The sequence below is a fragment of the Monodelphis domestica genome, chromosome 4 (assembly GCF_027887165.1).
Source record: "Monodelphis domestica isolate mMonDom1 chromosome 4, mMonDom1.pri, whole genome shotgun sequence".
Classification (NCBI taxonomy): Eukaryota; Metazoa; Chordata; class Mammalia; order Didelphimorphia; family Didelphidae; genus Monodelphis; species Monodelphis domestica.
In genome coordinates, this window is record NC_077230.1 from 164,375,546 (window position 1) to 164,390,936 (window position 15,391).

General features: G+C 40.5%; 1 protein-coding gene across 2 annotated transcripts in view; it reads left to right on the top strand.

The window, feature by feature from the left end:
* Window positions 1-8,687: 8,687 nt before the first annotated feature.
* The window catches only part of DAPL1 (death associated protein like 1), a 40,613-nt gene continuing 33,909 nt past the window's right edge, over window positions 8,688-15,391 (top strand). For both annotated transcript variants that reach the window (XM_007494206.2, XM_056793908.1), the window contains exon 1: window positions 8,688-8,840. In XM_007494206.2, coding sequence (XP_007494268.2) covers window positions 8,783-8,840 — 58 coding nt within the window. In that variant the 5' untranslated portion in view covers window positions 8,688-8,782. The remainder of the gene's footprint in view (window positions 8,841-15,391) is intronic.

Sequence of the window (15,391 nt, forward strand, 5' to 3'; positions counted from 1 at the left end):
TCCAATGAATCCTTTCGCCAAGTAATCAGAGGTTAAGTGACTTGCCCAGGAAGTCACTTAGGAAGTGTGAGAAGCCAGATTTATGCTCAAATCTTTCTATCTACTGAACCATTTAACTACCTCCTAGGCACACAGAACTTAAGTGATTTGCCCAAGGCTAGATTTGAACTCAGGTCTTCCTAACTCCAGATCCAGTGCTTTTTAACCACCAAGTCATAGCTACCTCTTTACTAATTATTATGTTTCATAATAATAATAATAGCTAGTATTTAAATAATAATTTGAGGTTTACAAACTATTTTACTTCTATTACCTCATAACTATTGTTAGGAGCCATGAAGTTGTTGTTCAGTTGTTTTTTAGTCATTCCAACTCTTTGTGACCCCTTTCAAGGTTTTCTTAGCAAAGATACTGGAGGGGTTTGCCATTTCCTTCTCCGGCTCACTTTACAGGTGAGGAAACTGAAGAAAACAAAAGTAAGTGGCCTGCCCATGATCATACAGCTGAAGCTTATTGAACTCAGTAAGATGAGTCTTCCTGACTCCAGGACCTGCCTGCACTTTATCCACTGTGCCACGTAGCTGCCCCCATCTACAAAGCAGGTGTTATTATTGTCCTCATTTTAGAGATAAGGAAACAGAGGCTCAGAAAGGTTTGATGACTTGCCCAGGATGACCCAAATAGTAAAATATTTAAATCAAAACTTACCAAATAAATAGTATCTGAATAGATACTAAGTAAATAGCAAATATCTAAACAGACACTTCATACTCAAAGAGGACCAAAATGACATCACTAGAGACATCTTTTGACTCATGCATAAATTGGAATTAAAGGGAGGTGGGATTGCCCTCTTTCAGAGTCATCCAAGTTCAATGGCAAGGCAAAAGTCTAGATGACTGATGATGACTCAACATGCTATAAGTGACTTTGGTATCTTCCATGTCTAACCAAGCTCTAAGTTCTCCACAACTCCTGCTTCCTCCACCATCATGTCCATTGGAACCAATTGTTCTCCTCCACCTCTTCCACAAAGGAAAGTCTTCACATGCCTGAGGTAGACATCCCCCTAATTCACCAATAGGTTCCATGCCTGTCAGTTATCCTCAACCTAGCTCAGCCTGCTTGCCAAGACAGTTTACCTGAATGTGACTTGCACATACAACATCTTCTTGGAGGCACAGGGGAAACTTCCCAGGCCCTTTGCAGGGCTTCTTTCCTCCTTTGGTGTCCACCTGCCACCCAGCTCTTATCTAAGTAGATAACAAATATCCAACACAGGTTCCAAAACAAATCTTTTCATTTCCAACCCTAGGGCACCATCAACTTGTGATAGAACAAATCGTAACTTGTGTCATTTTAAATGTATTTTAAGGGGGCAGCTGGGTAGCTCAGTGGATTGAGAGCCAAGCCTAGAGATGGGAGGTCCTAGGTTCAAATCTAGCCTCAGACACTTCCCAGTTGTGTGACCCCGGACAAGTCACTTGACCCCATTGCCTAGCCCTTACCACCCTTCTGCCTTGGAGCCAATACATAGTATTGACTCCAAGACAGAAGGTAAGGGTTTAAAAAAATAAACATATTCTCTGTCACTCTTTCTGCTACACACTGTATCCCAGGCAGCCACCTACTTTGCCCACCTCTCATCCCAGCCCTGGTCTAGACCACCAAGTTGCTTCTCTTCTCAGAGGTATACATATTGGATGCCTCTCCAGAGGATATTCTGACCTTGGATGCCTAAAAAACTTAGTCAGCTGCTCTGAGAGGTTGCTGTTCTTCAACCCACTTGTAAACAGCCTGTCATGTAGGTTTCCAAAGACAAGACTTTTCTTATGCTGACTTGGAAGATTTTGAATTTCTGGAAAGCCATCTGGGACTGAAAAGACATTTAATCAAGTGTGGGTTCCCCTGTGATGTTTAGCAGCCTGTTTCCTTCCCTTTAGCCCCTATTTCTCCCTGTTGATGAAATAAGGTGAATAAGCTTTCACTCGACAGAAAGGGAACTTTCAAACTTCTTTGAAATCTTGTCAGCTGTGCTTTCATAAAAGCACAAGCTATTATTATTTTCTCATTACGAGCACTTGCCTTTTGACTGTAACACCCACTTTATAACTTTTCAAGTCCCAGGACAAGAAAAGCTTTACTCTCCCTTGCTTGTTCTGCCAAGTGATCAAAGCAGTTGTTGAATGCTTACTATGTGTCCAGTAGTGCGCCAAAAGCTAGGAAGGCAAAGAAAAGTAAAAAACAAAAAAAGAAGCAAAATCAAAATGGCCCCTGCCCTCAAGGAACTTATACTCTTTTTTTTTTAATGGTTGATACTAAGTATCTGATTCCAAGGCAGAAGAACTGAAAAGGCTAAGCAATTGGGGTTAAGTGACTTGCCCAGGATCACACAGGTAGAAAGTGTCCATGGTCACATTCAAATCCAGGATCTCCCATCTCCAGGCTTGATTCTTATCCACTGAGTCACCTAGTTGCCCTGAGGAGCAATCAATCTAATGGGGAAGACATCACATATATTACATGAGAAGGCTCAAGGAATAGAGGACAAATGGAGGAAAGACCTCCTATAGAAGATGATATTAGATTTGTCTTAAAGGAAGCCAGGAATTGAACACCAAGCTTGAATAAGTACCACAACCCAATCCCAAATACAAAGTGACCTCTCTGCTCTTTGGGAAGTTCTTATCATAGCATCAATAATCACTAATACTACACAGATAAATGGGAGAAGTCATTTAATATCTCCAAATTATTCAAAATATTCTTATTTATTTCAAAGGGCCAGAATATATGGGAATATATGTAGGAGTGGGGATAATGTCAGGGTAAAATCATCCTGAAACTAAACAATGTAGGAGAAGGAGGGGCTAGATGGCTCAGTGGATAGAGAGCCAGATCTAGAGATAGGAGGTCCTGGTTTCAAAACTAACCTTGGACACTTCCTACCAGGTGGCCCTGGAGAAGTCACTTATCCCCAGTTCCCTAGCCCTTATCACTCTTCTGCCTTGGGACTGATACTTAAAATTGATTTTAAAACAGAAGTTAAAGGTTTAAAAAAATTAAAAAAAATAATGTAGGGGTTCTGATAATACTCCAGAAGCAGGAATTATTGTGGATGCTCTCAGGGAGAAAGAGACAAAGTGCTGTAGGACTTTGAAAACACACAGAAGATAGTGAGACTGAGAGACTAAGGACAGAGACATGTCACTAAAACATGGGGTAGGGCTTCTGGAGGGGAGATTCCCACTGAAACACACTCGCACCCTAGGTAAGAGACACCAGTTTCCTGATTGACTTTCCCAGCCCACAACTGCTAATGAGTTTTTCCCATGCCTTGAGACCTAGGACTTAGATATAGTAACATCCTCTCAACTGAGCAATTTTTTTTTCCCCTTAGAAGTCTTTGGGACTGCTTAACCAGTGATTTGAGAACTTGAAGAGATCCAAACATCAATCAGTCAGACAATCTCTTATCCTAAAATATAGCTGTATTTTTAAAAGCTATCTGGCTTCATCCAATGTAGAGAGAATTGATTTTATTGGGCATTTAGCACTATAAAACATTATTCAGAATGCTTTGGTCCTTCCATGAACCACTCTCCCATGGTAGATCACTAGACTAAATGCCTCTTAAACACAACATTAAAAGCCCAGTTAATAGTAATGACATGCTAGTTCTCTTTCATCCAGAAGCATCCAGCAATACTTTCCCAGACTAAATAAATTGGGTCCCTAGCTCTGAAGGAGTCAGCACATCTCATAAGGTAAAATGCATAAAATGGATCAGTGTCACTAAAGTGACAGCCAGAGTCAGTCTGCCATTTTGGATAAAGAACTGGCCTTGAAGTCTGAAAAATCTGAGTTCACTTCTGACAAAGGCCAGCTATGTGATCATGGGCAAGTCAATTAATTTCTCAATGCCACCAGACAACTCTCTAAGAATATATATTATGTTGGAATTGGGGCCCTGGCTCCTATTAATTAAAGAAAGTATTCACAAGAGAGGAAGACATGGAGGTTGCTTGACAACTCCCTGGCTTCCTTCAAGACAACCCAAAAGCCTTTTTTCTATAAAAGATCTTCCTCCTCTCCCCAGCCACTTTTCTGAGGTTACCTTACTTCTAACCTGTATATATCTTGTTTATAGATTAGAAATACAAATTCAAAGAGTGAAAGAACCATAATGGCAGCTGTTTGATCATTGAAGAAAAAAGTGATGGAATTTTCCTACTTGAGGTTACTGAGAAGTGAATAGTCTAAAACTCAAGATCTGGAGGGAACTCATTTGATTCAATGACTATTTAAGTGCCTTCTATATACAAAACAATTTTCTAGGCATCAGCTACAGGAAGGAGTTGGGGAGAGGGAAATGAAAGAACATAAATCTTGTAACCATGGAAAAATATTCTAAATTAATTAAATAAATTTTTAAAAATAAAAATACATTTCAAATATAAAAAAGGCGATTTACTAGGTTCAAACTTAAAGCAATATTTTCTTGATGGCACAACATGGTATCTTGGTTGCTGGGTCCATCTACTGAAGGTCTAGATCATGGAGGTCACACCTCAGGGCTGGCTTTTCCTGGGCTCCTTTGCATCATTTTTGAACTCAGATTTCTATGAGGATCTCTGAAGGTTCAGTCAACTTTCTGAAGCTTACAAGGTCATAACCAGTCCATTTTACCTATTATACTCTTTCACGTAAGATCAGGAAAATAATACACTGAGGCAAAACAGCAGTGCCATGCAATTCATGAATTCTTGTCCCATGGCTGACTAGGTGGGAAAATGAGACTGCCAGCAGAAAGGCTTACAACATTTCTTCCTCACTTGCCATCAGGGAAAAGAGAGAGGTTGAATTCTTCTGTTGGGATCTTTTGTATGCACACTCAGTTCTTTTCCGTGAAGAAAGCCAGAAAAAGAAATAGCCAAAGCATACTTTGTACTCTAAAGTTCACTCTAAAATTCACCATATACCATGTATATAATATCACACATTTCCTGAAGCAAGTTGACTAAGTCTCCAAGGTTGATTGGTGACAAGCAGAGCATATTACGTATGCTGGAAGGTCTGGGCTTCTATTGGTCAGTCTCCTGTATCTCTTAGATACACTTTAAAAAAAATCCTTACTAATACTGAGTATTGGTTCCAAGACAGAAGAGCCGTAAGGGCTAGGCAATGGACTTGCCCAAAATCACATAGCTAATAAGCGTCTGGGCCCAGATATGAACCCAGGACCTCCAGTTTCTAGTTCTGACTCTCAATTCAGTGAGTCACCGAACTGCACCCCCACTTAGATACACTTTTTAAAAGCATATAACAAGTTTACCATTTTGTATATAATCGTCTTTTTTGTTCTTCTTTGCATACTGAAAACTCATGTTTGTTGATGCATGTTAAATTTATTATTAAAAAGGGGGGGGTTAAATCTCACCCTCAAAGGGGATAGCCAAAAAATAAAAGGACACTGGTTCCTTTCCCCTTGGCCTCTCCTGTTCCTATAATTAAAGAGGGATAATGTTCCTTTTTGTAACAAGCCCTTTGCATCCCTTCTTTCATATTCCTGCTGTCAGCCTTTTGATCATTTCACTGCTCATCAGAGGGTAGGCAGGAAAAATGAAAGGTAATGGAAGCCCAATCAGTCCATATTCTTCCTTGTTAGTAATTCTGATTAAAGTGTTCAGTGAAAGGGAAAGCTGAAGCTATTGTGTCAAATTGAAGGGTCTGAGTTTATTCACAGTCTTATTTAACTCTCAGAGCTCCTTGCTCCTCTCTCCCTCTACTTCATCTGGTACTCTCATCTCTGACATTACCATAAATAATCACAGACTGACCACTTTAAAGAAAAGTTGTCCCCTTACAATTCCTTTAACAGGCCCAGGAAAGCATGCCCCTCAAGGAGACAATCCATTAATCAGCAAGCATTTATTAGGCTCCTACTCTATGCAAGGCATGGTGCTAGGCACAAGAGATATAAATGTGCCTATGCCTCAGAAAGAGATATTTCCTTGTACAATTATATTTTCAGTGCTACAGGGGATTGGCCAGTAAGAACCCAGTCTCTCCAGATACTTTCTAGCTGTGTGACCCTGGGCAAGTCACTTATCCCCCATTGCCTAGCTCGTACCACTCCTAATATAGAAGATAAGGGTTTTTTAAAAATAGCCCAATAAGCATGCAACCCCTGTGGATAAGAGAAAATCAGAAATACACCCCCCAAATGGACTTTGGATCAAACATTGATATTCTATGATTGTTTCCAATCTGCTTACCATATGATAAGGAAAGGCTTTCCTCTTGGTTTCTGAGTCAGAACTGGGCATACAAAAGACCCTAAACTTTCTTGTTCTCCTTTTTGCCTGACTGCATTTGAATAAGGAATTATAACTGCTATAAGCCTAGAGGTTGGGGCAACTTGTTTTGTTGTTGTTGTTCCCCAGTTCCAATTCCTGGCCCTCTCTCCACTTGTCTCCCCATTGAGAAGGCAAGAAATATGATACCATTATACATATGAAGTCTTGCAAAGCATATTTCTATATTAACCATGTTACAAAAAAAGTAGGAAAAATATGCACTCAGAGTTCATTAGTTCTCTCCCTAGAGGAAGAGTTTTCCTCATGAGTCCTTTGGAATTGCCAAGAATCATTGTATTGATCACAATAGCTAAATCCCAATTGATCATCATTACAATATCAGTATCTCTGTGTACAATGATCTGGTTCTTTCTCACTCCATTTTTCATCAGCTCATATAAGTCTTCTCAGGCTTTTCTAAAATCATTCCTTTAAATCAGGGGATGCCCTTCAATTGGGGAATGGCTGAACAAATTGTGGTATATGATGGTGATGGAATACTATTGTGCTCAAAGGAATGATGAACTGGAGGAATCCCTTGTGAACTGGAATGACCTCCAGGAACTGATGCAGAGTGAAAGGAGTAGAACCAGGAGGACATTGTGCACAGAGACTGATACACTGTGGTACAATCGAATGTAATGGACTTCTCTAGTAGCAGCAATGCAATGATCCAGAACAATTTGGAGGGATCTACAAGAAAAAACACTGATAGTGTTTTTTCTCCAGTAGTTCTCCAGAGAGAGAACTTTTTCTCCAGATAGTTCTCCAGAGAGAGAACTGTGTGAGTAGAAACATAGGAGAAAAATAACTGCTTGATCACATGGGTCAATGGGGAAAAAGACTCTAAATGATCACCCTAGTGCAAATATCAATAATATGGAAATAGGTCTTGATCAATGACACATGTAAAACCCAGTGGAATTGAGAATCATCTACAGGACAGAGTTGGAGGGAGTGGAGGGAAAGGACATGAATCTTGTAACCATGGAAAAATATTCTACATTAACGAATTAAATAAATTTTTCAAAAAAATATTTTTAATAAATAAAAGTATTTCCTGCCAAAAAATAAAAATAAATAAATGAAATAATTTCTTTCATCATTTCTTACAGCACAATAATATTCCATCACAATCACATTCTACAACTTGTCAATTCATTCCCCAGTTGAGAGGCATGCCTTCAGTTTCCAATTCTTTGCCACCCACATGGGGGCAACTTATAAGACTAGGAGGCAAACATTGGACAAGAGCCTTTTCTGAATGCCTGTATGGCATAAGGCAAACTTTTTAGGGGGATGGGTAACGTGAGAAATGTCCTTGGGCGAAGTGGAGGGGAGCAATCTGGCCCTCTGGTTTTCTAATAATGAGCTCTGGCAAACTCTGTACTGGGGCAACATTTGAGTGGGCCCACAGAGAGGGCTCTGAGTGTCCCTTCTGGCACATGTACCATAGATTCACCATCACAGGCATAGAAGACTAGTCTTTGAATCAGGAAGTCCCTAATTCAAGCCTTGCCCCTAACAAACACTAGTCATATGGCCATAGGCAAGTCACTTAACATCACAGCTCCACAGACAACATTCTTAATATTATAAGTTAGAAATATAAAGAAAAACAACTTTGCATGACTCAAGAATTCTGATCAATACAATGAAATATCATGATTCCAGAGGACCAATGTTAAAGCATGTTATACACCAGCTGATGGAGAAGTGGTAGGTAGAAAATACAGAATGACACATACTTCTTTGGCATGTCCAATGGGAGGACTTTCTGTGCTTGATTATGCATATTTGCTCTGCAGGTTTTATTTTTGTTTGTTGTTACTTATTTGGATGGTGGAGAGGGCAGATAGGAACAAGGGAAAGAAGAGAAAATAGATGCTCATTAATTTTTCTTAAGTTATAAGTTAGAGACAAGTTTCTGATCAGCATCGTGAAACTCCCCACACAGGCTGAAAGCACAAGGCCAGACATCCTCCCCGCCAAAAAAAATTCTTCCCTTTAACCCTTCCTGGTACCCAGCCATAAAATCATTGCTTTCACCTTGGCAGCAACAGGAGGGACTCCTCTTTATCTCTTCTTCCTCTCATAATTGAGAAAGAGAAGCCCAAAGATCTCCAACCATTCTTCCTTTCTCCTTCCCTTGAAAAGAATACTCATCTTTGTCTCTTAAAGACTTCTCCCCAGCCTCTCCAGGGAACTGGCAACAGACCTTTGCAAGCCAGAAAGAAATCTGCCAAGGCCCCACCTACCCCTGAGAGCATCGGGTGGCCAAACCCTGTTGCTGCTCTGCAGTGCCCTTAAAGGGCCCTTCCCACTCACTGCCTGTATAAAAAGAGGGTGCAGAAGAGAAAGTGCTACCCAGGCACTCGGCAGAGGCAGTAGGACCAGCAGAAGCAGAAGCTACAGCCACCACTATGGCAAATGAAGTCAAAGTCATCCTCTTGCCCCTGAAAGGGGGTCATCCTCCTGCAGGTAGGCTGACCTCTGCCCTATGAGCAGCTCATAACCGCTGCTGCTGCTGCCTTGGGCTTCCTCTTCTACTGGTTTCAGTATTAGGGACTTTATCCACAAAAGCTGAGACTACTGAACCTTTCAGAGGATTTTTTTTCTGGTGTCTTCAGGCTTCTTGGCACCTCCTTGAAACCAGTCAGATGACTTCTTTTAAGCTGAAGCCTGGCTATGTTTCATAAGGGAATTTGAAATTTTGGGCAAGTCATGGGAGGGTAGTATGAGTTGGTCTGAACCTTCCCTTGCCCTGCTGCCTCCTGAGTGTGTGTTAAGAGCATCCCCAACTGGACAAAGTGGTTTGTTGCCATAGAAACCTCCTTCCTCACTGGGCTCAGGTTCTAGGACTAGATGGCACAGTGGATAAAGGGCCAGGCCTGGAGTCTGGAAGACTCATCTACCTGAGTCAAATCAAGCCTCAGACACTTACTAGCTGTGTGACCCTGGGCAAGTCACCTAACCCTATTTCCTCAGTTTCCTCATCTATAAAATGAGCTGGAGAAAGAAATGGAAAACCACTCTAGCATGTTTGCCAAGAAAATCCCAAGTGGGGTCAATGAAGAGTCAGATATGACTGAAATGACTTGAATAACAAACAAGACACATAGATCTAAAGCTGGAATAGAGCTTAGTGGCCATCTGGTCCAAAAGACTCATCCTGTACTTGAAGAAACTGAGGCTCAGGGAAATTTATTTACTTATCCAAGGTAACACAAGTATTAAAGGGGAGATTTGGACCCAGGTCAATTGGTTAAACATTTATCTTTTTTAATCTCACCTTCTTTTTTTTTTAACCCTTACCTTCCATCTTGGAGTCAATGCTGTGTATTGGTTCCAAGGCAAAAGAGTGGTAAGGGCTAGGCAAAGGTTAAGTGACTTGCCCAGGATTACACAGCTGGGAAGTGTCTGTGGTCAGATTTGAACCCAGGACCTCCTGTCTCTAGACCTGGCTCTCAATTCACTGAGCTACCCAGCTGCCCCCTAATCCTTACCTTTTGTCTTAGAATTAATACTAAGTATCAGTTCCAAAGCAAGGTCTAGGCAATTGGGATTAAGTGATTTGCCCAGGGTCACACAGCTAGAAAGTATCAGAGGCCAGATTTGAACCTAGAACCTCCTGTCTGCAAGCCACTAAGCCACTGCTCCAGCTAAGCATTTATTAAGCACTTGCTATGTGTCAGCCACAGTGCTATATCAGAGACACTAAGGAAGATAAAAACCCAATCTCTGCCTTCAAAGAGCTCTCATGCTATCAGACAAGGCAACATCCAAATAACTGTGCTCTGCAATACAGACAGTGTAAATGAGAGGCAATCAGCCTCAGAGGGAAGACATTAGGTCCAGAACAAGAGCCCTTTCTCCTGACCTTATATCTCTAAGGCATCTATAGACATCAGTCTTCTAGGAAGAGTTGGACTGGACAGTCTAGAGAAGTTCCCTTCCAACTCTGACTTCTAGGAGTTTATAATTTGTACCCATGAGAAGTGTCACTCATATGTTTCTCCTCCTCTTCAGCCTCTGGGTGGCCAAAGTTAAGAATGGTATAGGAAGCTGTGAAAATGTCTCTTGATGAGTACGCAAGCATGAGGGGGCCAACTTGAAAAGACAGCTCCCTAGGTATTTTGCAAAGCAACCACATAATTTTTTTTCACATCTGCTATTTATAACAACCTGCTGAAAGCATGGAAATCAGTTCTATTGTAACTCATCTGCATGTGCATATGGATGGGCAACAGCCAAGAAGCCTATTTTTAGGGAGGCTTCTTTCTTCATGCTGGCATTCTTATTTCTTCTCAAAGAAATTCTGAGAAGCTTGACTTCTGAATGCTTTGTTGTATCATCTAAGGCCTGGAGATACCTTTCTTCACTGATGCAATCCTCGACAAATTGATTGGCAAATAGCACCAGAGAGAAAGTCTGACCACAACAAAGATGAAGGAACAAAAAACTAAGGTTCAGGGGCTTGCCACTGGTCACCCAGCTAGCAAAATCAGGTGGTGAAACTTTGGCTACTGAGGGGCACTAGAACAACCTCCTGGAGGGCAGGAACGATCTCATTTTTTGTCTTTGTATCCCCATTCCTAGCACAGTCTTTGGCACAAAGCAAGTATTTAATAACTGTTTGTTTAAATAAATTGAACTTTAAAGTTTCTAATTCCAGACATCCTATAACAACACAAAGTGTTAATAGTTGTAAGGGATTTTAAATATACACAATAATCAATGTTGTTGTTGCTGTTCAATGGTTTCATCTGTTTCTGAGTGAGAGAGAAAGAAAGAAAGAAAGAAAGAAAGAAAGAAAGAAAGAGAGAGAGAGAGAAAGAGAGAAAGAAAGAGAGAAAGAAAGAGAGAAAGAGAGAAAGAAAGAAAGAGAGAAAGAAAGAAAGAGAGAAAGAAAGAAAGAGAGAGAGAAAGAAAGAGAGAGAGAAAGAAAGAGAGAGAGAAAGAAAGAGAGAGAGAAAGAAAGAAAGAAAGAAAGAAAGAAAGAAAGAAAGAAAGAAAGAAAGAAAGAAAGAAAGAAAGAAAGAAAGAAAGAAAGAAAGAAAGAAAGAAAGAAAGAAAGAAAGAAAGAAAGAAAGAAAGAAAGAAAGAAAGAAAGGAAGAAAGGAAGAAAGGAAGGAAGGAAGGAAGGAAGGAAGGAAGGAAGGAAGGAAGGAAGGAAGGAAGGAAGGAAGGAAGGAAGGAAGGAAGGAAGGAAGGAAGAAAGGAAGAAAGAAAGAAAGAAAGAAAGAAAGAAAGAAAGAAAGAAAGAAAGAAAGAAAGAAAGAAAGAAAGAAAGAAAGAAAGAAAGAAAAGAAAAGAAAAGAAAAAAAGAAAAGAAAAGAAAAGAAAAGAAAGAAAAGATGAGATCCCATAAGCTGAAAGATATCCACAAATACAGAGTGGAAAATAAACACTATAGAAAAAGCAGTCTTGCTGTAACTCTCCCCTCCTGATAGATGCTAAGGGCTGGGTGGCTTCATTATACAGAGACATAAATATCTTATATTGCACTACAGCTAACCACAGTTAAATTTATGCTATAAAACAGGAACACATTAAATGTGAATACATTAGGAGGCCCAGGCTGTCTTCAGTAAAGCTTAGCTTTGAATTTCCTGCCTCTGTTGCTTATAGTTTCAAAAGAACCACATTACTTCAACAACATCAAAAGCAACAAAAATTTTACTTAGGAAGCATCCTGGGGAGGCCAAGTACATGATAAAGTGGAAGAAAGAATAGAGTCAGTGAATAGTTCCATAGCTAAGTACTGTTTGGTTTGGCATTGAAGAAGGGCCCCAGTGAGGGTTATTCCACTGAACTAAACATACTTAGATTTGAGTATGTCACTAGGAAGCATTTTAGTACAATGGAATCAAAGATTCCAAATGCTTTTCTCTGTCATTCAGTACCTTCTATGTGACCTTCTGGGCAGCTAGGTGGCACAGTGGGCCCCAGAGTCAGGAAGTCCTGAGTTCAAATTTGGATTCAGACACTTAACTAGTTTTTTGGCCCTGAGCAAGTCATTTAACCCTGTTTGCCTAAGTTTATTCATCTACAAAATGAGCTGAGGAAAGAAATGGCAAACCAATCCATTATATTTGCCAAGAAAACCCCAAGTGAGGTCATAGAGTCAGTCAACAAGCATTTATTAAGTGACTACTGCATCCAGGCATTGAGAATACAAATAATAATAGCAATAGCTAATATTTTTCTAACTTTTCTAAGTTTGCAAAGAGCCCATTATATTTTACCACATTCGAACATCACAAAAACCATTTGAGGTAGGTGCTACTGTTGTCCCCTTTTTACAGATGATGAAACAAACTGAAAGTAAAAACAATAAGAGGCTCACTCAGCATCATACAGTTATTAAGTGTCCAAGGCAAGAGTCAAACTCAGAACTTCTTGTGTTCAAATCTTCAAGCACCCTATTCTCACTGTCCTCGAGGAGTTTATTATGTTCAGAGGCAGCTAGATGGCTCAGTGAATAGAATCCCAGTCTTGGAAATGAGGGGTCCTGAGTTCAAATATGACCTTGGACACTTCCTAGCTGTGTGACCCTGGGCAAGTCACTTAAGCTCATTTGCCTAGCCCTTGCCCTTTTGTCTTAGAGTTGTTATTAGAACAGAGAGTAAGGGTCTTTTTAAAAGAAACTTATGGGGGAAAGGGGACTCAGTGATTTGAGAGCCAGGCCTAGAGAGAAGAGGTCCTGGGTTCAAATCTGGATTCAGACTCTTCCTAACTGTGTGACCCTGGGCAAGTCACTTAACCCCCATTGCCTAGCCCTTACCACTCTTCTGCCTTGGAATCAATACGCGGTATTGATTCAAAGACAGAAGGTAAGGCTTTTTAAAAATAAATAAATAAAAATTAAAAAGGGACATATGTTTTGTTGGTTAATTCATTAGGGAAGTGGGTACCTACACACAAATGCCAGCTCATACTCTTACTAACTGTGTGACCTTAGGTATATCCTTAGTTTCTATGGCAGGATGGGCAGATGACCTATAACAGTGATGGCAAACCTATAGCATGAGTGCCAAAGATGGCACACAGAGAACCTCTGTGAGCACATGGCCACAACCACCACCACCTCACAGAGTTCATTACTAGAAAGAGTAGAGCTGTCCCCCCCCCCCACTCCACCATGCCTGATGGCATTTTTTTCACATTCCTCACTCCTCTGCCCACAAAACCAATGGGAGGGCAAGGGGGTAAGGTGGACAACTGACAAGTGGCAGGGTTGGAGGGGAGCAGAGCTCTCAGGCCACTCCCCTCTCCCTCTCTACACTTGCTGAGGATGTTCCTCACTTCACCCACCCCTCTGCCCAGCAGCCCAATGGGAGCACTTTCTTCCTCCCCTGCATGGAGTAAGGGAGGGGGGTCAGGGTACCCCAGCACTTGGTGGGGGGAAGGTACACTGCACATAGTCTTGGAAGTGGGGTTGGGGTGGAACCAGGCATTCCACCTCTAAAAGTTTTTCCATCACTGAACTATAAGGTCCCTCATTGATCTAGGGTCTTTTGATGTTACCACTTTGAGGAAAGGAAAAGGCAAAGGCATTTATATAGGCCTACTATGTGCCAGGCACTGTGCAAATCACTTTACAAATATCATCTCATTTGATCCTCACAATAGTACCAGGGGAGGTAGATGATGTTCTTATCTCCATTTCACAGATGAAGAAACTGAGGTAAAAAGAGGTTAAATGACCTGTCCACATTCAAAACAGCTAGTAAGTGCCTGAGAGCAGATTTGGATTCAGTTCTTCCTGCCTCCAGGCTCAGCTTTCTATTCACTGAATCTCCTAATTGCCTCACAAAAGTATATAAAGTATAATGCAGAATCAGGGCTGATGCTGGGAAATAAGGGCAAGATATCAGCTACTTAAAGAGCCTGCTCCAAGAAAAAACTGGGGCTTCTATGGTTATACTGATGAGGACTATCATAGGAAATTATGTGTGTGGATTCACGGAAGGAACTGGAAAGAACCATCACCCCACCCAAAAAAGGCACACAGCCTAGGAACTGGATTGGAGAATGAAGAGAGGCCAGTTTGAAGAGGGTCTGGTGGGTCGTGATGGGCTTGCTCAAAACTGAAATGAATAGGAATCTGATTCCTATTCATATTCATTATTGTTCAGTCATTTCATTTGTGTCCAACTTTTCATGACCCCATTTGGGTTTTCTTGGCAGAAGTACTAGAGTGGTTTGCAATTTCCTTTAACAACCCATTTTACAGATGAGGAAACTGAGACAAACTGAGTTAAATGACTCGCCCAAGGCCACACAGTATCTGAGGCCAGATTTTAACTCAGGAAGATGAATATGTATTCAATACACACAAATAATAATTTATAATCATGAAACCCTTGATAAAATTCTTCAAATAAAGGTTTGAAAATCTAAAGCACGTACAAACCTTCAGCTCAATCTTTTTTTCTCATACATAATGCCTTCCTGGAGAAGAAGAATTATATCTAATTTTTTCCTTCCTTGTTTGGTAACTGTTAGCTAGAAAATACTGAGGAAAATTACCCCTGAAGACTGACCTTGGCCAAGTCATTTATATTATCATGTATAAAGGAGTAAGTTGAACTGGCTGATTTCTGAGGTCCTCTCTAACCCAAGTCTTAAATCCTCTAAAGAATCAGTGTGTGAAATTTTAGCCTTCAGAGTTGCATGGATGCATCGAGTTTGGATTTTTGATGTTACAAACTCTTGCAAAAATAGTCTTGTAATTAAAGTATATTCATTCAAAACCTCAAGAGCTGTACTGTTAATAAGTCAGACCAATGTGTATAACATAGGAAAGCTTCATTTTCTTTTTTCTCATTTTAAAAAGATATTCTATTTTACCAATTACTTGTCATAACAATTTTCCACGTAAGTTTTCTGAAGTCATATGATCCAAATTATCTCCCTTTCTCCCTTCCCAGAGATGGTAAGCAATTTGATCTGGGTTGCACATGTATTTTCACACAAAACACATTTCCATATTGTTCATTGTTGTAAGGGAATATTCATATAACACC